Source organism: Saccharomycodes ludwigii, chromosome II, assembly GCF_020623625.1.
Source record: "Saccharomycodes ludwigii strain NBRC 1722 chromosome II, whole genome shotgun sequence".
Classification (NCBI taxonomy): domain Eukaryota; kingdom Fungi; phylum Ascomycota; class Saccharomycetes; order Saccharomycodales; family Saccharomycodaceae; genus Saccharomycodes; species Saccharomycodes ludwigii.
Window position 1 is genome coordinate 160,653 of NC_060201.1, and position 21,545 is coordinate 182,197.

General features: G+C 33.4%; 4 protein-coding genes across 4 annotated transcripts; 3 read left to right on the top strand and 1 right to left on the bottom strand.

Moving 5' to 3' along the window:
• Positions 1–124: 124 nt before the first annotated feature.
• ENT4 (Ent4p) lies at positions 125–1,606 on the top strand (the record flags this gene model as incomplete). The annotated part of the gene is made up of 1 exon (XM_046080287.1): positions 125–1,606. The coding sequence occupies one exon, from the start codon at positions 125–127 to the stop codon at positions 1,604–1,606; it is 1,482 nt and encodes a 493-aa protein (XP_045935538.1).
• A 3,458-nt stretch (positions 1,607–5,064) lies between these two features.
• Positions 5,065–5,142, top strand: SCDLUD_001370 (uncharacterized protein; the record flags this gene model as incomplete). Its single annotated transcript, XM_046076948.1, has 1 exon — positions 5,065–5,142. The coding sequence occupies one exon, from the start codon at positions 5,065–5,067 to the stop codon at positions 5,140–5,142; it is 78 nt and encodes a 25-aa protein (XP_045935539.1).
• Positions 5,143–5,426: 284 nt separating this feature from the next.
• Positions 5,427–11,033, bottom strand: ECM29 (Ecm29p; the record flags this gene model as incomplete). The annotated part of the gene is made up of 1 exon (XM_046080288.1): positions 5,427–11,033. One exon carries the CDS (start codon positions 11,031–11,033, stop codon positions 5,427–5,429), a length of 5,607 nt encoding a protein of 1,868 aa, XP_045935540.1.
• Positions 11,034–11,845: 812 nt separating this feature from the next.
• VPS13 (membrane morphogenesis protein VPS13) lies at positions 11,846–21,505 on the top strand (the record flags this gene model as incomplete). The annotated part of the gene is made up of 1 exon (XM_046080289.1): positions 11,846–21,505. The coding sequence occupies one exon, from the start codon at positions 11,846–11,848 to the stop codon at positions 21,503–21,505; it is 9,660 nt and encodes a 3,219-aa protein (XP_045935541.1).
• Between the last annotated feature and the right edge of the window lie 40 nt (positions 21,506–21,545).

A 21,545-nucleotide genomic window follows, 5' to 3' on the forward strand; every position in this document is an offset into this window, starting at 1 on the left:
CTCAGCTTTATCTCAATTTTTTTTTTTTTTTTTTTTTTTTTTTTTTTTTAAACCAGGTAATAACAACAAAGAAAAGAAGTATCCAAAACACAAGTATAGACACACAAATAAGAAACTATAAATAATGTTTAGAAGCTTAAAGAATTTGGGTGCGTCGAGTACAGAAATAAAGGTTAAACAACTAACCAGTGATAGTGAAAGCAACGGTTCCACAATGACAAGCTCCTTAATGAATGAAATATCTATATTGACTTATAGTTCTAAAACCTTGAGAGAAATCACACAGGTTTTAAGAAAAAGACTACAGCTTATAACAAATTTAATGAATCAACCCATACCAACTTCACAACTACCTAATTCACTGAGAAAACAGCAACAACTAAAACACCAAAGAAATGAGAACGAAAATATAAATGCGGTTTATATGTCTATCACTGGTAATAGCGTGCTTAAAAAATACTGTATACAAATTTTGAAAACATTAACTTTGATTGGGTATTTAATTAATAACGGGTCTAACGAATTTATTGAGTGGGGTAAGCATTCATGCTACATTATGGAACCTTTGTGTGATATTGAAGTGATCCACAATGGTAATCATATAGCGTCTCCTAACTCTTCCTCATTCTCCTCTAGCTCGTTTTTTCATAGTAATAATAGCAATGGCACTGAAGGAATAGCTAGTAGCACGCATGATAACGATAATATGTTATTACTGCAAATTAGAAGACTAGCTGTCCAATTAGTAACCATATTGAACGATGATGCATTACTAGAAAAAAGAAGACACGATTTAATAGAATTTAGGAGCAGTATTTCAACACCGGGGAAAAAATCCACGGATAATAGCCATTTAAAAAGAACATTTGAATTTGATAAGAACAGCAAAAATACAAGCCTTGATTCTTCATCAAATGAGCACCAACCATACAGGCAGCACCAAACACAGCAACAGTATTTTAAAAGTAAAAGTTTAGATTCTCCTAGAGTGAATAACGAAGAGGCTGATGCTAATAACCTGGATAATATAAATGGAAGTTATAATAGAATAGGAAACGGCTGGGGGTTGAAAAAACTAACCAAAGGAAATATAATGAATAGAAACAATAGTACCAACAGTGACATTACTATCAAAGACGATAAAAGGGTAAACTTAAATAGTTTCAATAATCTTAAGACCTGGAAATTTAGTGATAGTTCGACTGGTGATGCTATTAAAGAAGATATAGAGAAGAATAATGATAACACGGATACTAACTCCAATACTAATAATACTTATTATTTAAAGACTTCTTGTATGAGTACGGCAACGAATAATGGTCAAAATAATAACATTACCAATACACCGCCTAAAGGTAAATACGACAGATTCAATGCTTTGGATACACTGGATGAGGATGAAGAGAATGATTGTGACGATTTTACATCTAGCACTACTACTACCACCGATGATAAGAGTTTAAATACTATTAAAAATACTCTGTCTTCTTTTACAAAATCCTTGGATTTTGAAATGTTATCAAATTGTACTAATGAAAACGATACTAATATGAAGCCAATCATTAATAAGGAGAAGAGTTTTTCATCAAACAATCCATTTATTTAAAACAAAAGCGCAATTAGATAAGTACTTAAGGTGTCGCTTATATCCTATTTACATGGGCAGATGAATAATTAATTGATCAGCTATTTCTTTACGTTATAATATGCTCATTTTATTAACGCATTTCAAATAAGTTGTCCGAAATTTATTGTTTTTGTTTATTATAATATTTAATTCTCGGACATTTAGTTACTAACATTCCATCTATATATATATATATATATTTTTTTTTTCTTTTTTTTTTTTTTTTTTTTTTTTTTTTTTTTTTTTTTCTTTTTTCTTTTTTGTTTTCTTTTTTCTTTTTTTCTTTTTTTCTTTTTTTTTTTATCATGGAAAATTTTTTTAGTTTATCCTTTTTTTTTCTTTGGCCCTAATTTCTTCACTCTCTTTTTTTTTTCTTTTTTTTCTTTTCACTAATGTCTTAAATAAGATACAAAATGAAAAAAAAAAATTTTTTTTCTTTGTTGTCATATAGACCATAACCTTTGCTTTATAGATCTTTAGCTGTTATACAATGAAAACCAAGTTAATTGTACTATGCCATATTAGTGTGTCCAGTTAAACCCATATATATATATATTTCATTTCATCAACTAATCTGGTGGTCGGAAAAAATTATTAATTATAAATTACTACAGACACCAAACCTATCAAGATATAATTCTAGAAAAGAAAAATACATACAAGTATATTTATTACTACACCGGTTTGAAAATGATAGCGCAGTATTTTTTCATTTTATGGTACAATGAATGATAACTCACTAAGAAGTTAGACTAACACAGCTCAATTTACAACCTTCTAAACCATTTTATTAAAAAAAAAAACAAGATTGTCAAAAATATTGCACGTGATCATCTCACGTAGTATTAATTTCTATAATATCCGTGACCGTGTGGATACGGTCGGAATTCTTCACTTACATTATTCCAGATAGTATGGCATCCGAAGAAAGCCATTCGGACAACATTTATTTATCCTTCAATGCCGATTGTCGCGAAGACAAGAAAATAAATTAAAAAAAGGTATGAAATTAGTACAATATTTTACTTTATTTTTTTTGATTTTTAAGGGGCTAGTGGCGGTGGCGTTAGCACATATCCCCCCCCTTCCAAGTAGTAAAATGGGAAAAGCAACAGCGGTAATAGAGGACTTTGCTGCTTATTTTTTTACTTACACGACGTTTTCTATGTTACATTTTTAATGATTATATTAACCACAAATGATAGATTGTAAAATATAACACCTATATCAGATTTGCTGCAATAATTTTTATTTTTTTTTGTTATATTGGGAAAAGATAAAAATTGAACATGTTATATAAATAGAGTGGTTTTCTTTTCTTTCTCCTTTTTCTTTTTCTTTTTCTTTTTTTTTCTCTTCCAATTCTGCTTCTTCTGGTCCCTCTCCTTTTCCCTCTCACTTATCGTTGATGAACCATTTTATCAATTCTCAAAAGAAATAACTTTGTTTTTCTCTTTCTAGTAAAAAATTTGTTAGCCCCTTACAAATAAGTAAAAACAAGTCGATAAGAAAAAGGTGAAAACGATTTTTTCCTTAAACTGGCTAAGAAATATAACATTAGATAAAAATAAAAAAAGTAATCACAACAGAAAAAAAATTAAAATACAATAAACATGCAAATTTTTGTTAAAACATTGACTGGCAAAACCATTACTTTAGAAGTTGAGTCTTCTGACACTATTGACAACGTCAAAGCAAAGATTCAAGACAAGGAAGGGATTCCTCCAGACCAACAGAGATTGATTTTTGCTGGTAAGCAATTAGAAGATGGTAGAACTTTAAGTGACTACAACATTCAAAAGGAGTCTACTTTACATTTAGTTTTGAGATTGAGAGGTGGTATGCAGATCTTTGTTAAAACCTTAACTGGCAAAACCATTACTTTAGAAGTCGAGTCTTCTGACACTATTGACAACGTCAAAGCAAAGATTCAAGACAAGGAAGGGATTCCTCCAGACCAACAGAGATTGATTTTTGCTGGTAAGCAATTAGAAGATGGTAGAACTTTGAGTGACTACAACATTCAAAAGGAGTCTACTTTACATTTAGTTTTGAGATTGAGAGGTGGTATGCAGATCTTTGTTAAAACCTTAACTGGCAAAACCATTACTTTAGAAGTCGAGTCTTCTGACACTATTGACAACGTCAAAGCAAAGATTCAAGACAAGGAAGGGATTCCTCCAGACCAACAGAGATTGATTTTTGCTGGTAAGCAATTAGAAGATGGTAGAACTTTGAGTGACTACAACATTCAAAAGGAGTCTACTTTACATTTAGTTTTGAGATTGAGAGGTGGTATGCAGATCTTTGTTAAAACCTTAACTGGCAAAACCATTACTTTAGAAGTCGAGTCTTCTGACACTATTGACAACGTCAAAGCAAAGATTCAAGACAAGGAAGGGATTCCTCCAGACCAACAGAGATTGATTTTTGCCGGTAAGCAGTTAGAAGATGGTAGAACTTTAAGTGACTACAACATTCAAAAGGAGTCTACTTTACATTTAGTTTTGAGATTGAGAGGTGGTATGCAGATCTTTGTTAAAACCTTAACTGGCAAAACCATTACTTTAGAAGTCGAGTCTTCTGACACTATTGACAACGTCAAAGCAAAGATTCAAGACAAGGAAGGGATTCCTCCAGACCAACAGAGATTGATTTTTGCCGGTAAGCAGTTAGAAGATGGTAGAACTTTGAGTGACTACAACATTCAAAAGGAGTCTACTTTACATTTAGTTTTGAGATTGAGAGGTGGTATGCAGATCTTTGTTAAAACCTTAACTGGCAAAACCATTACTTTAGAAGTTGAGTCTTCTGACACTATTGACAACGTCAAAGCAAAGATTCAAGACAAGGAAGGGATTCCTCCAGACCAACAGAGATTGATTTTTGCCGGTAAGCAGTTAGAAGATGGTAGAACTTTAAGTGACTACAACATTCAAAAGGAGTCTACTTTACATTTAGTTTTGAGATTGAGAGGTGGTATGCAGATCTTTGTTAAAACCTTAACTGGCAAAACCATTACTTTAGAAGTCGAGTCTTCTGACACTATTGACAACGTCAAAGCAAAGATTCAAGACAAGGAAGGGATTCCTCCAGACCAACAGAGATTGATTTTTGCCGGTAAGCAGTTAGAAGATGGTAGAACTTTAAGTGACTACAACATTCAAAAGGAGTCTACTTTACATTTAGTTTTGAGATTGAGAGGTGGTATGCAGATCTTTGTTAAAACCTTAACCGGCAAAACCATTACTTTAGAAGTTGAGTCTTCTGACACTATTGACAACGTCAAAGCAAAGATTCAAGACAAGGAAGGGATTCCTCCAGACCAACAGAGATTGATTTTTGCCGGTAAGCAGTTAGAAGATGGTAGAACTTTAAGTGACTACAACATTCAAAAGGAGTCTACTTTACATTTAGTTTTGAGATTGAGAGGTGGTATGCAAATCTTTGCCAACCAATATTCAAGACAAGGAGGAGATTACTCTGGACTAACAGGACTTGGTTTTATAGTTTGAAACTTTTAATTGTAACAATAGGTGAATTTCCCCTTTTTGAGTAAAGAATATTCTGATTGTTTTGCTATCATATTTTTGAATTACATAATTAAGAGATAGTATTTAAGATAGGTGGTTTATAAATTACTATTAAACATAGTGAATACATAACTATATGTAGTTAAAAATATATAGAAGGAAAGTATAAATATATTTTGCTATGAACTTGGAGTTTACTTTAGTTTTTCAATTAAGATAATAAAATCTTGATAACAGGTGAGTTATCTACGTGCGGTATAATTTTCTTAGCGGGAAAAGCCCATAAAGCCATTTTTATCTAATTCAGCTCTTACAATGGATGACTGTTCAAGTTGGTATAATTTGTTTAGATCTTTCTTAATCTGTTTGCATAACGATGGAACACACAAACTATATAGCTTAAGCCCGCATTTAACCAATTGAAGTTTAACACTTTCAATAACTGCTGTTCGGGAAATTTTGGCGTATAATACGTTCCATAATTCCTGAAATTTTAAACTTTTCTGAATGAAGAGGTCTTTATCGATATCTTTTTTGTAAAGATTGTCCACCAAAATTGAAGTTATTTCACAATAACTTTTCTCAGATCTCCATGAATATTCAATTTTCTCAGATTCAAAGAAACTTATTATTGAACAGATGACAAAATTGACCATTTGTAAATTTATTTCCCCATTGGGTAAGCGCTTTGTTGCCAAGGCAATTTCTTTTAAGGTGTTATTTCTTTGCACTTCATTATCAATGTTCTTTTGTGTTGATTTCTTAGATATAATACTGTTAGTTTTCTGCTTTTTTGAAACAGAAACACCGTTGTCGTTACTCAAAGAGGAAGTTGTGTCATTTTCATCATCAATATTGCCGTCATAATCTTCAAAAAATAGAGCTGCACGTTCTAGTAATAAATTTTGCATTTGTTCATTCGGATATTGCTCCAAGTATTTGCAATAGCTGGAAATTATTTTGATACTATATGATTTGTTCTTCTTTTGCAAAATTTCGGCATTTAATTTGGTTTCTAGCTGCGTTTTCAATGGATCAGCAGCATGAATATAATAATCCTCAAAAGTAATACTTAATTTAACTAAAGCTTCAAAAACTTTTTCTTTACCGTCCCATATCCTACCTTCTGATGAAGCAAATAAAATATTAAATAATTTATTTACAGACTCCAAATCACTGTGTTTATCCAAGTATAAACATGCCTCAATAACACTTTTCAAACAAGTTTGTCTAACACTGAAGGCAGCAGATTTAATATGGACACTGATTAATTCGGTAATTTCCGGTAAATATAGTTTAATAGTACCTGATTCAGAGCCCGAGGATTCAGTCCAAATATTTTCAAATATACCTCTGATTCTTTTGCTGGTAGAATCATTTTTTGCCAAAAATACCAAGGGAATAAACAAAGATGAAACTTTTTCATATTGAGATGGTGCTTTATTTAAAATCGCCTGGATCAAAATTCCAACGGTTAATTTGCCATTTTCTTGACTTGATTCAAAATAGAGTTCGACCGCCTTTTTAGAGTACTTTATGATTTTTTCTAACGGCGCAAATTTAAACAAGTAGCCAATAGTAACTGCAAAAGTGGAACCAATCATCTCATTATTGCTTTGCAAACTAGATAGACAAGCTTTTAGCAATTTACCGCAATATGGTTCCATATCAAAGGTGTATTTTTCCACTAATAAATTAATCACCTTTGAAGATCCAACTTTTGACGGCAAACCAACCGCAGACTTAATAGTCTTTATTGAAGCATCAACTAAATCACTTAGTACACTAACATCAGAACTGTCAATCATTTTTTCAATGGTATCAACAATAGGTGATTGTGAAGCGGAATGTGCCCGCCTAGCATCTAGCAAAGTGTTGTTAATATTATATTTATCTGCATTTAGTGCCATATAATTTACAATTTGAGGTTCTAAACTAGAAAGCAATAGGCATAGCTCTTGGACTAACATAGGGGTATATGACTTAATTTCCCCCTTGGCGGTTTTTATCAAGTTCATTAATGTTTTTAATGAAAATTCACGAACTTCTTCTGCTGCATTATTTAATCCCTTATCACTTAATAAGAAGGGTAGTAAAATATTCAAAATATGCTTAATCTTTTCAGGGCTGGAAGTTTCCAGAGAATGAATAAATATGTTAGATACAACCCGGGTCAATTTATTGCCCTCATTCCTAACACTTTCTTTGATATCATCCATAGTTCTAAAAGCCATGGTCCATATTTTTTCCAAATTATCAGAATACTTTTCCTTTGGAAAAGTTTGGATCAATTCTCTTAAGCCAACAGTACTGGCCTCACGAACTCTCCATTCCTTATTGCCCATACCCTTTAAAAGTTCACTCAAAATATACTCAAAGTAAATGTCGATTGTCTCAGTGGAATTGGAAATCAACGCTTTCCAAATGTCATTCATTGATCTGGAAACGCTCTCATTTGGATCAAACCTATATCTATACAATTTAGGAAGTAATCTTTTAGCCATGTTAGAGTTTTTTAAAAGTAAATCCTCCAAGGATGTTTTGGACATAATTGCGCCTAATCCAAATGCAACCCCCTTTCTTGAAGCCCACAAAGATCCGCTCCTAGCCAACGACATAAATTTATAAACCAAAGATGGATCGCCAACCTCGTTGGCTAGACTCATAATATCTTTGTAGGTAGAAACAGATCCAGATCCTGTTTTTAAAACACCTTCATTAAATAATTGTGTATCTTTATCGATTTTTCCATTCGGTTGGGTGGTTGTCGAAGTAAACATTTTTAACAAACTTTTGACCATTTCTTCTTTAAATGATACATCAGCCAATTCATATACAGTGCTCAAGCCTCTGGATGCAGATTCCTGGACTATTTCGTCACGCTGGGACAAAAATACCATAAAACATTCATGGATATCTTTAGAACGTTCTTGGACGATAGGTAAATGGCCCAAATACTGGACAATAGACAACAACCAAATACAAAAAGACTTGATCATGGCTGGTGACGTAATTACTCGACTTTTTTCAATAATATCATCTAAAATAGTGGCAAAGCAACCAACTGGTGGGTACTTGGTCTTCAAAGAGAGCAAATCAACAGAAGCTACATCTAGTTGACTAGCTAAAACATACGACTCCCATCTACCCAATAAAACAGTTAAAGCCTCACCAACAGCAAAAGTATAGTCTGTTTGTTTAGAAGCCTGTGCAGTTGGTAAATATATTTCGAGGAAATAATATTCAACTCGATCTTCAAAGCAACTAGAAGTCAAAAGGAATGTGAGAGCAACCAATGCGTCATCATCACCTATTATCTTTGTTTTCAAAATTTCCACCATCGAATGGAGCAAAGCAGAATCAATAAGCTGAGTACAGCCATATTTAGCCAGAACCGATATGGAGCGTAGAACATCTGGCATATTAGAAGCTTTAGACTGTCCAATAGACTTGTTTAAGATTTGAAATAAACTTGCTGTGTAAGAATCAAACTCATTATTAGACCTAAGTTTAAATCTTGCTAATATACTTGATGAAGCCCTTATAATAGGAATAAAATCATCTTCCGTATTTGGCGTCGTGTCCAATTTTGAAAATATGTTGTGTAAAATTTGACAATAAGTCTCTGGAGATGAAGATACAATAATACCAAGTATAGAACAGGCATTCTCGAAATCCTGATTGCCAATGGTCTTGTAAGTTTGCACATATTCCCACAAATGCCCAGGAAAATCAATTAGTTTTCCTAAAACTAAATCAGAAGAATTACGAATGAAGATCAATAATGAGGCACCAAAAATAGGGTCTGCATTGGAAAACAACTGCTTACCGTTACATGAAGTAAGTTCATTCATTAACAAAGTTAAGAGTTTCAAATACCACTCTCCATTAACTTTACACAAATATTTTTTCAACAGGTTTTTAACCTGCAAATTTAAATTCAATGCTTTTTCAACTCTAAATGACCAGTCCTGATCCTGGACAATAACACTTTTCTCCCCATAAGTGACGTTTGACACCAAAAGTTGTAAACAAAATCTAATAGCCGTATTCAAGGAAGTTTTTAGAAGATGCGACTCATTATTTTCAGCATTTACCGTTTCTTGCAATAGAAGTTTTACAAAATCTTCAAAGTTGGGAAATTTAACTTCTTTATCATTAACACCAAACAATTTTTTGGAAGATTTAAACTTTGGTGCTGAACTGGTAGTATACAATAACTTAAACCAATAGGGGTTTAATCCCTTAGTAGATTCTTCAATAATATCAAATCTATTATTACGCGAAGAGCCTAGAACATTAAAGAACCTTGCCTCAGCATCATCAAAAGGAAATATTGAATTGACAAAAGTTAAAATAACAAATCTTATCGACATTAAAGAATCCCTCTGTTTAATAGAATAGTCCGAGAGCATAGAATCATCTATAAGATACTTTTTGATTAATATTTTTAAAGTTTCTTTATGTGTGGCATCCAATGACTTCAAGCTAGTAGAAAGACCTGTTAATGAATTTTGAAGCGCTGATGTGAAATCTGGAAGATCACCTTCAAGAGATTTTATTAAAAATTCAACATATGATAAATCTTTTAGTTCTCTTTTTTTCAAAATCTCTCCCAATGTTTCATATTGAGCTCTTCTTTGTGCTATAGCAACATTAAAGTTAGGCGTTGATTCTCCCAATTGCAACGTTGGCCAACCATCCGTATGCAAATTGTTTCTGATCAAAGATGCAATGTCCATGGAGAAGTCAGAGCTAGAAGGGTTTGCCTCTAAAGCAATAAAGTTGTGTTTACCTACATGCTGAATGAATTTTAACCCTTGTGATCTCAATTTATAGTCTTGGGAATTTAAGGCAATAGAAATAATTAATTGAACCTTGGTGTTTTTTGTGGCAAATACGCTTTTGTTCAATACGTTGATTATCATAACTTGTAAACTGGTTTGCACAGGTGGAATCCCATCTATATTATTTCCTGTATACAAATTTATTAAAAAATTAATAAAAGCTGGATCCTCATTTGGGGGACTTAACCTTCTGAGCAACAAAGTAGCTTTATCAGAAATGTCTGTAATGTCGACTGAGACAACAGATAAAAATTCAATTAGCTGTGTTTCATTAATTGGGAAAACCCTTGTTACAAAATCAAAAATTGCCTGTTTGTACGTACGGAGCTGTTCTCTAGTAAATGTTAGTCCAGAATCATAAGTGAAAAAAGAAACGTCATTTGCAGATAGACCTGGACATGTATAACCCCTTGGCACTACTCCTGTTGTAGTTGGTTTAGCTGGGATTAGAAGAAAAAACTTGACAAATTTAATAAAAACGAAATCCAAATCTTTTTCATTTTGTGGGCGGAAAAAGGTTTTGTACTTTTCTTCTTCCAATGAATCTTGGGCAGGTGACTTCCAACTTAATAACAATTTGCATAAAATGGAAAATAAACGAGCACCAGATTTCGCAGACAAATCGGAAATTCCATTTAAACATTCTAAAATTAAAACAGAACATGCTTCAACACTATCAATTCTGTCTATGCCTTTTGCTGCTAATAACAAACTATAAAAGGTAGCCAACTCTGGATCTTGATCTTCATTTATTTTGGGAGATTTGGCCTGCTGAATCAATTTTAAGCATGGAACTTTAATAGTTGGATACGTTTTAATTCTCGAAACTATATCGTTCAAACCATTTAATACAGCATTTCTCACATTTGGATAAGGCGAAGCCAACTTTAGTAGATAAGGAGGTAACAAAAGATTTAAAAGATCAGAATATTTAGCGGGGCTATTTATTAAAGCTAATTTCAATTCGACCTTTTCAATTAAAGCCAATTCAGTTGGCTCATCTAGTTGTTTTATTTTAGTCGACATATAAAATTTATCTTTATTTTATTTTATTTATTTTTTTTTTCCAATTACTTTTCTTATTTGGTTAAGATCTATTTTTTTCAAAATGTTTTGTAATTCAGTATTGTTGTGGTTTTAATGCTGCTTAGTGGCAAAAATAAGAGCGGTTATCTATTTTGGGCGGCAAAGAATAAGAGAAAAAAAAAAAAAAAAAAAAAAAAATCATATAATTTATATAAATAGATCATAAAAAGGTAATAATCCAATCACGTGATACAAACATCTCTTTTAAAATAATGCAAAAATAACAAAAAGCGAAGTTCAATAATAGAAACGAGAACTGAAAAACGCATTTCGTATAGCAACCCAGTAATAAAATACATTCAGAATGTCTTGTAGTCCGAAAAGCCTTTTATAAACAATTTTTGCACATAAGAAAAGCAATAAAACTAAAAAATTAGCCAAGTAACACAACTTTTTTTTTTAAGGGTGATAAAATTTTGAGACCGGAAAACTTTTCTCAGTCAACTTTGAAAAAAAAAAAAAAAAAAAAAAACAAACCGACTTTTCGTTGTTTTTCCCCTCATTAATTTGTGACTTGATAAAAGTAGCAGCAATAATGTTCAATTTTTTTGTTTGATCTTAATTCTTTTATTTATGTGTAATTTTTAATTGAAACATTAACTACAGAAGGGAAAAAAAAAAATTATCTTAAACAGATTAAGAAAAAAAAAAAACAAAAACAAAACAAGCAAATAAAAACAATCCAAAAAAAAAAAAAAAAAAAAAAAAAAGAAGAATTAACAATTGAAATAAAATCAACTGACTAGTGTATTATGTTAGAATCCTTTGCTGCTACATTTTTAAATAGAATTCTAGGATCTTATGTTGAGAACTTTGATGAAAACCAATTGGAAGTAGGTATTTGGAATGGGGATGCCAAACTAAAAAATTTAAAGTTACGTAAAGATGCCTTAGATGCTTTACAACTCCCTCTTGATGTTAAGTCTGGTATTTTAGGTGATTTAACCTTGATTGTCCCGTGGTCCAGTTTAAAAAACAAACCAGTCAAGATTGTAATAAATGATGTCTTTTTATTGGCTGTTCCTAGAACTTTGGATTCATATGATTCGGAGGAAGACGCTAAAAGGGAATTCAAAAGGAAAATGGCTACATTAAATGAATTGGAAATGGCCAATGATGCTAAGCCAGCTGATGATGCAAATTCCAAAAAAAATCAATCTTTCACTCAAAATTTAATCACGAAAATTATAGATAATGTTCAGATTACTTTTAAAAACATTCACATTAGATATGAAGATTTAGATTGCATATTTTCAGAAGATCCATACTGTGTTGGTGTGACTTTAAACGAACTATCAGCAGTTTCCACAAATGAAAATTGGATGCCTAGTTTCATCTCTATCACTCAAGAAATTACACATAAGCTATTGAGCTTAAATTCGTTGTCTTTATATTGGAACACCAATTGTAAGGACACCATATTTGATATGGACACTTCGAAAATGATTGACAGTTTTAAGTCTTCTATTGTCACTGAAGATAATACTGATATGGAATATCAATATTTATTAGCCCCTGTTACGGGTACTTGTAGACTGAGTTTGAATAAATTGGGATCTACAGAGACCAATCCACATATAGAGGCGTTGCTAGATTTTTCCAAATTAGGGCTTACATTAGACGACAATCAATACAAGGAGCTATTAGGTTCCATGTCTAAATACCAGTGGTTTAAGAAATCCTGGAAATACAGGAAACTGAGGCCAAAGTATACTGTCTCCGAAAACCCCAAGGGATGGTTCAAGTATGTTGCCAATTGTGTTTTGAATGAAGTTCACGACAAGAATTATAAAAAAACCTGGGATTATATTAAGGAAAGAAAGGTAAAAGAGGGCAAATATATTGCCTTGTGGAAAAAAAAATTAGCAATGCCAGATCTTTTAACCCCATTGCCAAATGTTGAGGATGAAAATGAATTGGACAAATTGAATGCTGATCTACCCATTGATGATATCAGGTTTTTCAGAACTTTAGCTAAGAAAGAATATTTAAAAGAAAAAATAAACGCTCCACCGGGCTCATCTGATTCTAATGGCACCAATAAGTCCCAAAACAACTGGATTTCAAACTGGTGGTATGGGAATAATTCTTCTCAAACCGAAAACTTGGAAATGACAGAAGAACAAAAACAGGAATTATACGATGCGATCGACTTTGACGAAAATAATGAAATCGCTGAATATTCTACGCCAGACGATCGGATTACTTTAAGAATAACAAGCAAATTAGACAGGGGTTCCTTAACTTTGAAGGATAAAGCAAATAATTTAACGCTAGGTGAAATGATTTTTGAAAATTGTCAAACTGAGTTATTTCAAAGACCAAATTCGTATGGTCTGAATTTTAAACTTTTCCAATTTACAGTCGTTGATGGATCTCCAAATACTTTGAATAAACACATTGTCAAGGTTAATACCGACAGTGTCGATAATTCCAAATTAGTCACAGAAGGTGACCCCTTTTTTCTGATCAACTTTGAGCATAACCCATTGGATATCGACGCTGATAGTTCTTTAGGAGTCAAATTGCAAAGTATGTCTATTTATTACCACGTTCATTTTATTAACAGAGTTATGCAATTTTTCAAACCACCAAGACAACACTACGATACGATTGCAGCCATTATGTCGGCTGCTGAAAGTACTGTTGAAACTTGGACCACCCAAACTAGAATGGGTATTGAAGCACTTTTAGAAGAGCATCAGACTTTTGATGTGAATTTGGATCTACAAACACCGTTAATTATTATCCCGCTAGATCCACACGTTTGGGACACTCCATGTGCCATTATAGATGCTGGTCATATTTCGATGGTATCTGATTTGGTATCAAGAGAGAAAATTAAAGAGCTAAAAAAATTAAGTGTTGAAGATTATAACAAAATCGATCCCAAAGATGTCAATAGATTAATGTTTGATCGTTTTAAATTATGTTTAGACAATGCACAATTTTTGGTTGGTCCTGACATTCGTTCCACTATTTCTAGTTCTGGCTATTCTGAAAATGACAATCAATATGCCGTTTTGGAGAAGATGCATTTTGAATTCGTTATTGACATTTGTATCTTACCAAAAGCTTTGAATTTGCCTAAAATTAGAACAACTGGTGTGTTACCAACATTGAAAGTGTGTTTAAACGATTATCAGTACAAAATCATTATGAATTTAATTGCAACTTGCCTGCCCAACACAAATAATGAAACTGAAGATGATGCCCATCACATAGGAGAGGCAGCTAGCGAAAAAATATCAGAGAGGGAAAGGAGTAATATTTTGGTTCAAAGACAGTTAAGACAAACCAAAAAGTACATAGACAGTTTGAGCAAAGATGAACTGGTACAGAGGTCGTTTCAAATGAAATTGGATGTTGATTCCACAGAAATTGTATTAAAAAAATGCGTTGATAGGGAGTCTATGAAAGCGGAAACATTAGTTTCTATTGGCGGTGATAAATTGAACTTCACTTTTGGAAAGACACCCAAGGATATGTACGTCACTGTTGGTTTGGCCAATTTTTATATTGAAGATTTTATGTATCCTGATTCGAGTAAAGAGTTGAAATATATAGTTACTTCAAGCAAAGTTTCCGATGATTTTACTTTGTTTGACATGAATTACAAAAGAAGCCAAAGACTTGTTGAATATGAAACTTCACTAATTGAGGTGTACGATCAAGATATCGATTTGCAATTATCGGCTTTGAAGGTAGTTTTAAATAGTAAATCTATTTTGACGTTGTTAAATTATATTATGACCACGTTTACTGATCCAACTGCAGAGAATATTCCTGCCGATGTCCTAAGACATAATGCTGAAAATTTGGAGACATCTCCACAAAAAATCAATTTGTGTTTGAAGATGGACCAAACAACATTATTAATCGTAGATGAGTTTGAGAAGATAGCCACTATGGAATTATCCAAGGGCATGATTGATTTGATTTATTTGCCTGAAAAAATGAAGGTGGTCGGAAGGTTAGGAAGCATCTTGTTGCGCGATGAACTTCATCACAATTTAAATGTGGACTCAGATATCAGACAGATTATTAGTATGGTTGAGGATGAAGTTGCAGAGTTCACTTATGAAACTTTTGACACTGTTAACAACACAAATGATTACACATCCAGTTTTGATTTTAAATCCAGCTCTATTAAAATTAATTTCATTGAACAAACTATCAATAGAATTTTTGAGTATTTCAGCACTTTTCAAAAAACGAAAACAATTTTTGACAAGGCAAGAGAAGCTGCGTACAACCAGGCACCCAGCATTGATACAATTAATAAACTAAAATTGAATGTTTTGGTTAAAACGCCCATTATCAAGTTACCAAAAGTGATTGATCCGAAAAAGGGCCTATGTGATGATGTAACATTCTATTTGGGGGAGTTTTACTTAAGTAACAGTTTTACAAACACAAATTCAAAAGCCATGATTAACCGCATTCAAACAGGATTAAGGTCCACCAAAGTTACCTCCTTTTTCAACTTTTCGAATTGTACTCAAAAGTCAAATATGGTTGATAATTTGGACTTAATATTTAATATTGATTTCAATTCTAATCCTTCCAATCTTGTGCCTGCATTAAAAATCAAGGGTAATCTATCACCTTTGTTTATGAAACTAACGGAAACACAAGTGAATTATTTGTTAGATTTATTTCCCAGGATAGCGGCAACATTTTCATACGATGCGAATTCAACCACAGAGGATATCGAAAATGAAGCAATAAAGGCGAATGATATTATAGCACCACATAATAACTATAGTGTCAATACAAATATTTTTAATGACTTAGAAACTAAGGAAACCAAGCAGAAGGATCCAGATGCGTTATCTTTGGATTTGTCATTTTCGCTTCCTGATATATCTTTGTCTTTGTATGATAACACCAGCAACGTTGAGGACATTGAGCAGTGTGGTTTAACAACTATTTCTTTACATGATTCCGGATTTGCTATCACGATGAAAAATAATGGCAGCTATAAAGGGAATGGATTCTTTTCCGCGTTTTCTATTGAAGATACGAGAGAAAATAAGGAAAATAAGCATGTTAAGTTGATACCTGCAATTTCTTCTGATCGTAAACAATTTCAAATTGGCATAGAAAAAATTCTGTACCCTGAAAAAAATCTGATCAATCTCTTTTTGACCATTGATAGCCCTAAAATAATTTTGGCGGTAGATTATTTGATATCTTTGAGATTGTTTTCTGTTCACTGTTTTGCTTCTCCTAGCGACCAGATTTCGTTGAATGTAGCAGATAAAACTGCTAGCATTATTTCAGGGTCTGAGACCCTTGTTAAATCTGATGCCAGCAAAACCGATGAAATGAAAACTAAATTTAATTATGTGTTTGATATGATTGATTCCTCCGTGATTTTATTAGCGGATCCATCGGATTTGGACTCAGAAGCTGTTGTGTTTAGGGTAGGCAGGACTTTGATTACTCATCAAGATGTGTTCAACATAAGAGCTGATAAGATTGGTATGTTTTTATGTAATATGGAGAGCTTCGATAAAGAACACATCAGATTGATTGATGATTTTTGTGTGAGTGGGCTATGTGATTCTAGATCCACAGAAAACAAGATTAAAACAGATGTTACTTTATTAGTTGATCCGTTGGTTATGAGATTGTCCCTAAGAGATATTAGATTGGCGATGGATATTTTTAACAAAGCTGTGTCAATGGCCACTGAGAAGGGTTTGATTGGTGAAAATGGGGTTGAAAAAAAGGAAGAAGAATCTGGATTGGGACAACAAAATGCCGAGGTTAATTTTTCAAGAGAGTTCAAGTTGGCGTTGGCGAAATATGCACCCAGTGTCCTATCTGACATTAGTTGGAATACTATGTCCGATAAGAAAGATGATAAAATTCAACCCGGCAAAGTAGCATTATTGTGTAGCGAAAAATTCCAAGCAGACTTTCAAGGAATGCGTTTAGCTTTGATTGGTGATATAAATGAGTTGCCAATGTTGGATTTGGATGTGAAACCATTTTCTTTGCAAGCAAAAGATTGGTCTGGTGCTTTTGATGCTATCAGTACTTTTGAAACTTATGTTAACATATTTAATTATTCAAAATCGAGCTGGGAGCCTCTGATCGAGCAAGTCCCCTTTACCTTTCATATTTCTAAGAACGATATTGTGGGAGATGCAGATTTATCTGTGGATTTGTACTCAAAAAAGTTATCTGAGATCACTCTAACATCTCAATCAATTAGTTTGTTGTCTACGATCCCTGAGTCGATTTATAATTATGAAAAAATTAAACCAAGGGGTGAAATAAAGCCTTATAGGATAATTAATGACATTGGTGAAGATTTGGAAGTTTGGATTGACACTATGAACGGCGGACAAACAAGTAAGATTTTGTTGCATTATGGTGATAGTATTCCTTGGGAGTTTGAGGATTGGAGAAAAGTGAGAGAGAATTTAGATACTGATAACACCAAACTTTTTTTAGGGTTTAGAGTGAAAAGTGATGATTTTCAAAATAGCTTTCGTCTGGATGTTAGTTTTGAATCAGAAGATATCTATACTTTACTGCCACCTACACCTTCGTATCATCATAGGATTTGTTGTAAAACAGAGCTAGGGTCTGATAATGTGAAAACGATAACTTTTAGCTCTTCGTTAACTATGTATAATCAGACAGCAAACACAATTGAAGTTAGAATCAATGGAGAAAAATCTGTTTTTGTTGAGCCTGATGCCAGGAAATCTGTGCCCTTTAGAGATGTATTTACGGCAGATTTGTTGATTAGGCCCGTATCTGACAATTTACAATACACCTGGTCTGAAACTCCATTCACTTGGAAAACGTTATTAATGGATTCAATGTTTGAAAGATGTGAGGAAATCGAAAGCAGCACCGGATTTTATTTTAAGATGGAGGCTAAGTATAATAAAATGGAAAAATTAGCCAGAGTCTATCCGCACATGGAAATTGAGATATCACCACCTATTGAGGTTGAGAATCTATTACCTTATGATATGAAATTTGAGCTAGTGGCTAAAAATAAGGGCGAGAGTTTTGTAGCAGATTTACCAAGGGGAGAAAGTATTCCTGTTCATAACATTAATTTTGATGATTTTATCTTTTTCAGATTATCTCCAAAGGGATCAGGGTATTATTCGGCAGATTATTCTTTAATTTCTGTTCCCAAGGATAGTTCTGTTGGTACTGAGAATAAAATCGAAATGGTTAAAAGATCCACTGGAGAAACGTTATTTTTGAACATTCATTACCATAAGAAACACGATTCTAACAATGAGGTTTTGAAGATATATGCACCATATATTATTTTGAATGGTACCGAACGTGATATCTATGTCAGAGCAAATCAGTCTTCTAATATTTTTTCAAGTAAAGTTAGAGCTATAGCTAATAATGAGTATGTGTCTGCTCCAGAAATGTTTTCCTTTAATGAAGACCAAAATAAACAATTGGCGCAATTTAAGATGAGGGAAACCGAGTGGTCTAAGGCGACAACAATTGAAGTTGTTGGACAGAGTATTGATCTAAAACTATCTATTCCAAACAAGACTATGGAGTCTGAGTTGGGTATTCATATTTCTGAGGGCGAGGGTAAATACAAATTGACGAAATCGATTTATATAAACCCAAGGTACATTATGAAAAATAGTTACAAGTCTGATTTGGTTTTAGCTGAGACGATGTCAAAATTGGAAACAGTGTTAAACCAAAGTGCGTCATATCCACTATACAATATGTCGTTGGCACAAAATAAATTTTGTAGATTGGCGATGCCTGGTGGGAAATACTCTGAGGCTTTTAAACTTGGAGATATTGGTACCACATATGTCAAACTATTTGATAGTTCACGTGGCAAGCATATTTTGGTTAAGATCGAAACGGTTTGCGAAAATGCCACATTATTTTTAGAAATTAAGGATTCTCAAAGTGATTGGCCATTTTCTTTAAGGAATTTTAGCCCTTATGAGTTTATAATGTATCAACGGGATCCATCAAAACTTGATTCGGATGGGAGTTATTATGCCGACGCTAATCAGGACAGTGATGATTATAATGAATCATTGTATTTGAAAAAACCTCAGTTTGAACCAATTGCATATCAATTATTAAGTTATACTATGATGCCCTTTTCTTGGGACTTCCCATCTGCTAAGGAGAAAAGGTTAATAATTGAGTATAAAAACAAAAGACGTTCTGTTGATCTAAGGGAGATTGGAAATTTAAGGCCAATGCAATTGGAGGCGCCTTCCAAAGACTATCCAGAGGGGCTATACGCCGAGTTGAATATTATGACTGATGGTCCTATACAGGCTTTAGTGATTACTAAATATAATGAAGAAACCAGTATGTACAAATTGAAATCCAAATCAAAGAAACAAAAACAACCACCAGCTTTACCACCAAGGGTCTCTACATCTTCATCAAACAATAATTTAGAACCAAGAATGAGTGTAAACAGTACCAGTTCTGTTGTTACTACTGGAAATACTGTGGGCCGCAGTAATAACAATAATGGTAGTGGTGGTAGTAGTAGTAGTAGTAGTGGTGGTGGTGGTGGTGGTAATAGTATTATTGGTACTACTAGTAATAATAGTAGTAGCGCGACATTAAACAGTAATGATAAGTTTGTTGTGAATGATGATAAAGCAGATAGACATAGTTTTTTGAAGGTCTCATTATCTTTTGAAGGGTTGGGCATTTCATTAATTAATCACCAATTGCAAGAGTTATGTTATGTTAATATTAAGGGACTTGAATTTAAGTACAACAATTCTAAGTTGTATCAAACTTTTAGTTGGAAACTAAAATGGATTCAAATTGACAACCAATTGTTTGGTGGATTATATCCGAACGTTGTGTACCCTACAATTATACCAGACAGGTCTGAAGAATTAGATAACCATCCGGTATTTTCTGGGTCTATATCTAAAGTAAACGACGAGACCAGGGGGTTGACATATTTTAAGCATGCCACTATATTGCTACAGGAATTAACAGTTAAATTAGATGAGGATTTTGTTTTATCTTTGATTGACTTTTTGGACTTCCCGGGGGCTTCGTGGCACATGTTGGTGCAGGATAAGTTGTACGATGATACAAGCTACGATTCGAAGGATGAGTTTGTGATTACATTACCCCATTCTAGTTTGAATGTAGAAAGCAATGATATTTATTTTGAAACGTTGCACTTGCAACCAACTGTTTTGCACTTAAGTTTTATGCGTACTGAACATATTAACAGTTTGGATGATTCCAAAGAAGTTGAAGTACCTCCAGAAAGTGCACTAATGATGTTGGTGAATGTTTTAACTATGGCGCTAGGGAATGTCAATGACGCACCAATTCAATTGAACTCATTGCTGTTGGAGAATTTAAAAGTCAGCACTAGTACTTTGCTAAACTGTGTTAAAGAGCATTATAGGGCAACGATTTTCAGTCAATTATATAAAATAGTTGGTTATGCGGATGTTTTTGGTAATCCGATCGGGCTATTTAACAATTTAAGTAGTGGGTTTCATGACATATTTTACAGGCCATATCAAGGCTACGTGATGAATGACAGACCTGAGGAGTTAGGGATTAGTATAGCTAAGGGAAGTATCAGTTTTTTCAAGATGTCTGTTTATGGGTTTTCGGATAGTGTTAGCAAGTTGACAGGCTCTGTAGCTAAGGGGCTAAGTGCTGCTACACAAGACAAAAGTTTCCAGCAAAGACGTTTACTGCAACAGAGACAAAACAGATATAACCATGACATTAACGGGTTCAGTTCTGGGTTTAATTCTTTGGTGAATGGTGTAGCATCGGGTTTAACTGGAGTGGCAAGAGATCCGATAGAAGGTGCGAAAAAACAAGGAACTGGCGGATTTCTCAAGGGGTTAGGGAAAGGCTTGATAGGGATACCGACGAAGACGGTTATTGGATTTTTAGATATGGCCAGCAATGTAAGTGAAGGAATTAAAAACACGACTACGGTTTTAGACGCGAATGGGGTTCGTCCAGTTAGGTTCCCTAGGTTTTTGGGTGAGAATAAAGTTGTCAAAAGCTATAATGAAAGGGAATCGCAGGGGCAGTACTGGTTGAAGATGTGTAATGGTGGTCAATACATGAAAGACCACTATGTCGCGCATGTTTTGTTGCCAGGAAAGGAAACAATTTTGTGTGTTTCACAGGAGAGAATTGCAGAGATTAACATTTGTAATCTACAATGTATTTGTATGAGTAGACTTGAAAACATTGAAAGCACGCCCATTGATGATGGTAGACAGTTGGTAATTAATGTAGTGAGCGATGATGGACAATTTGTTGTTTGGAAATACCCTATCCCAAATTCTAATGATAGAAGAATGTTATTAGACGCTATAATTATGGTCCAAAAAAGAGCTAGAAAATATTTGGATGCAACCCCATAGAGACGGGATTTATTTTATTATATATATACATTTGTAATAT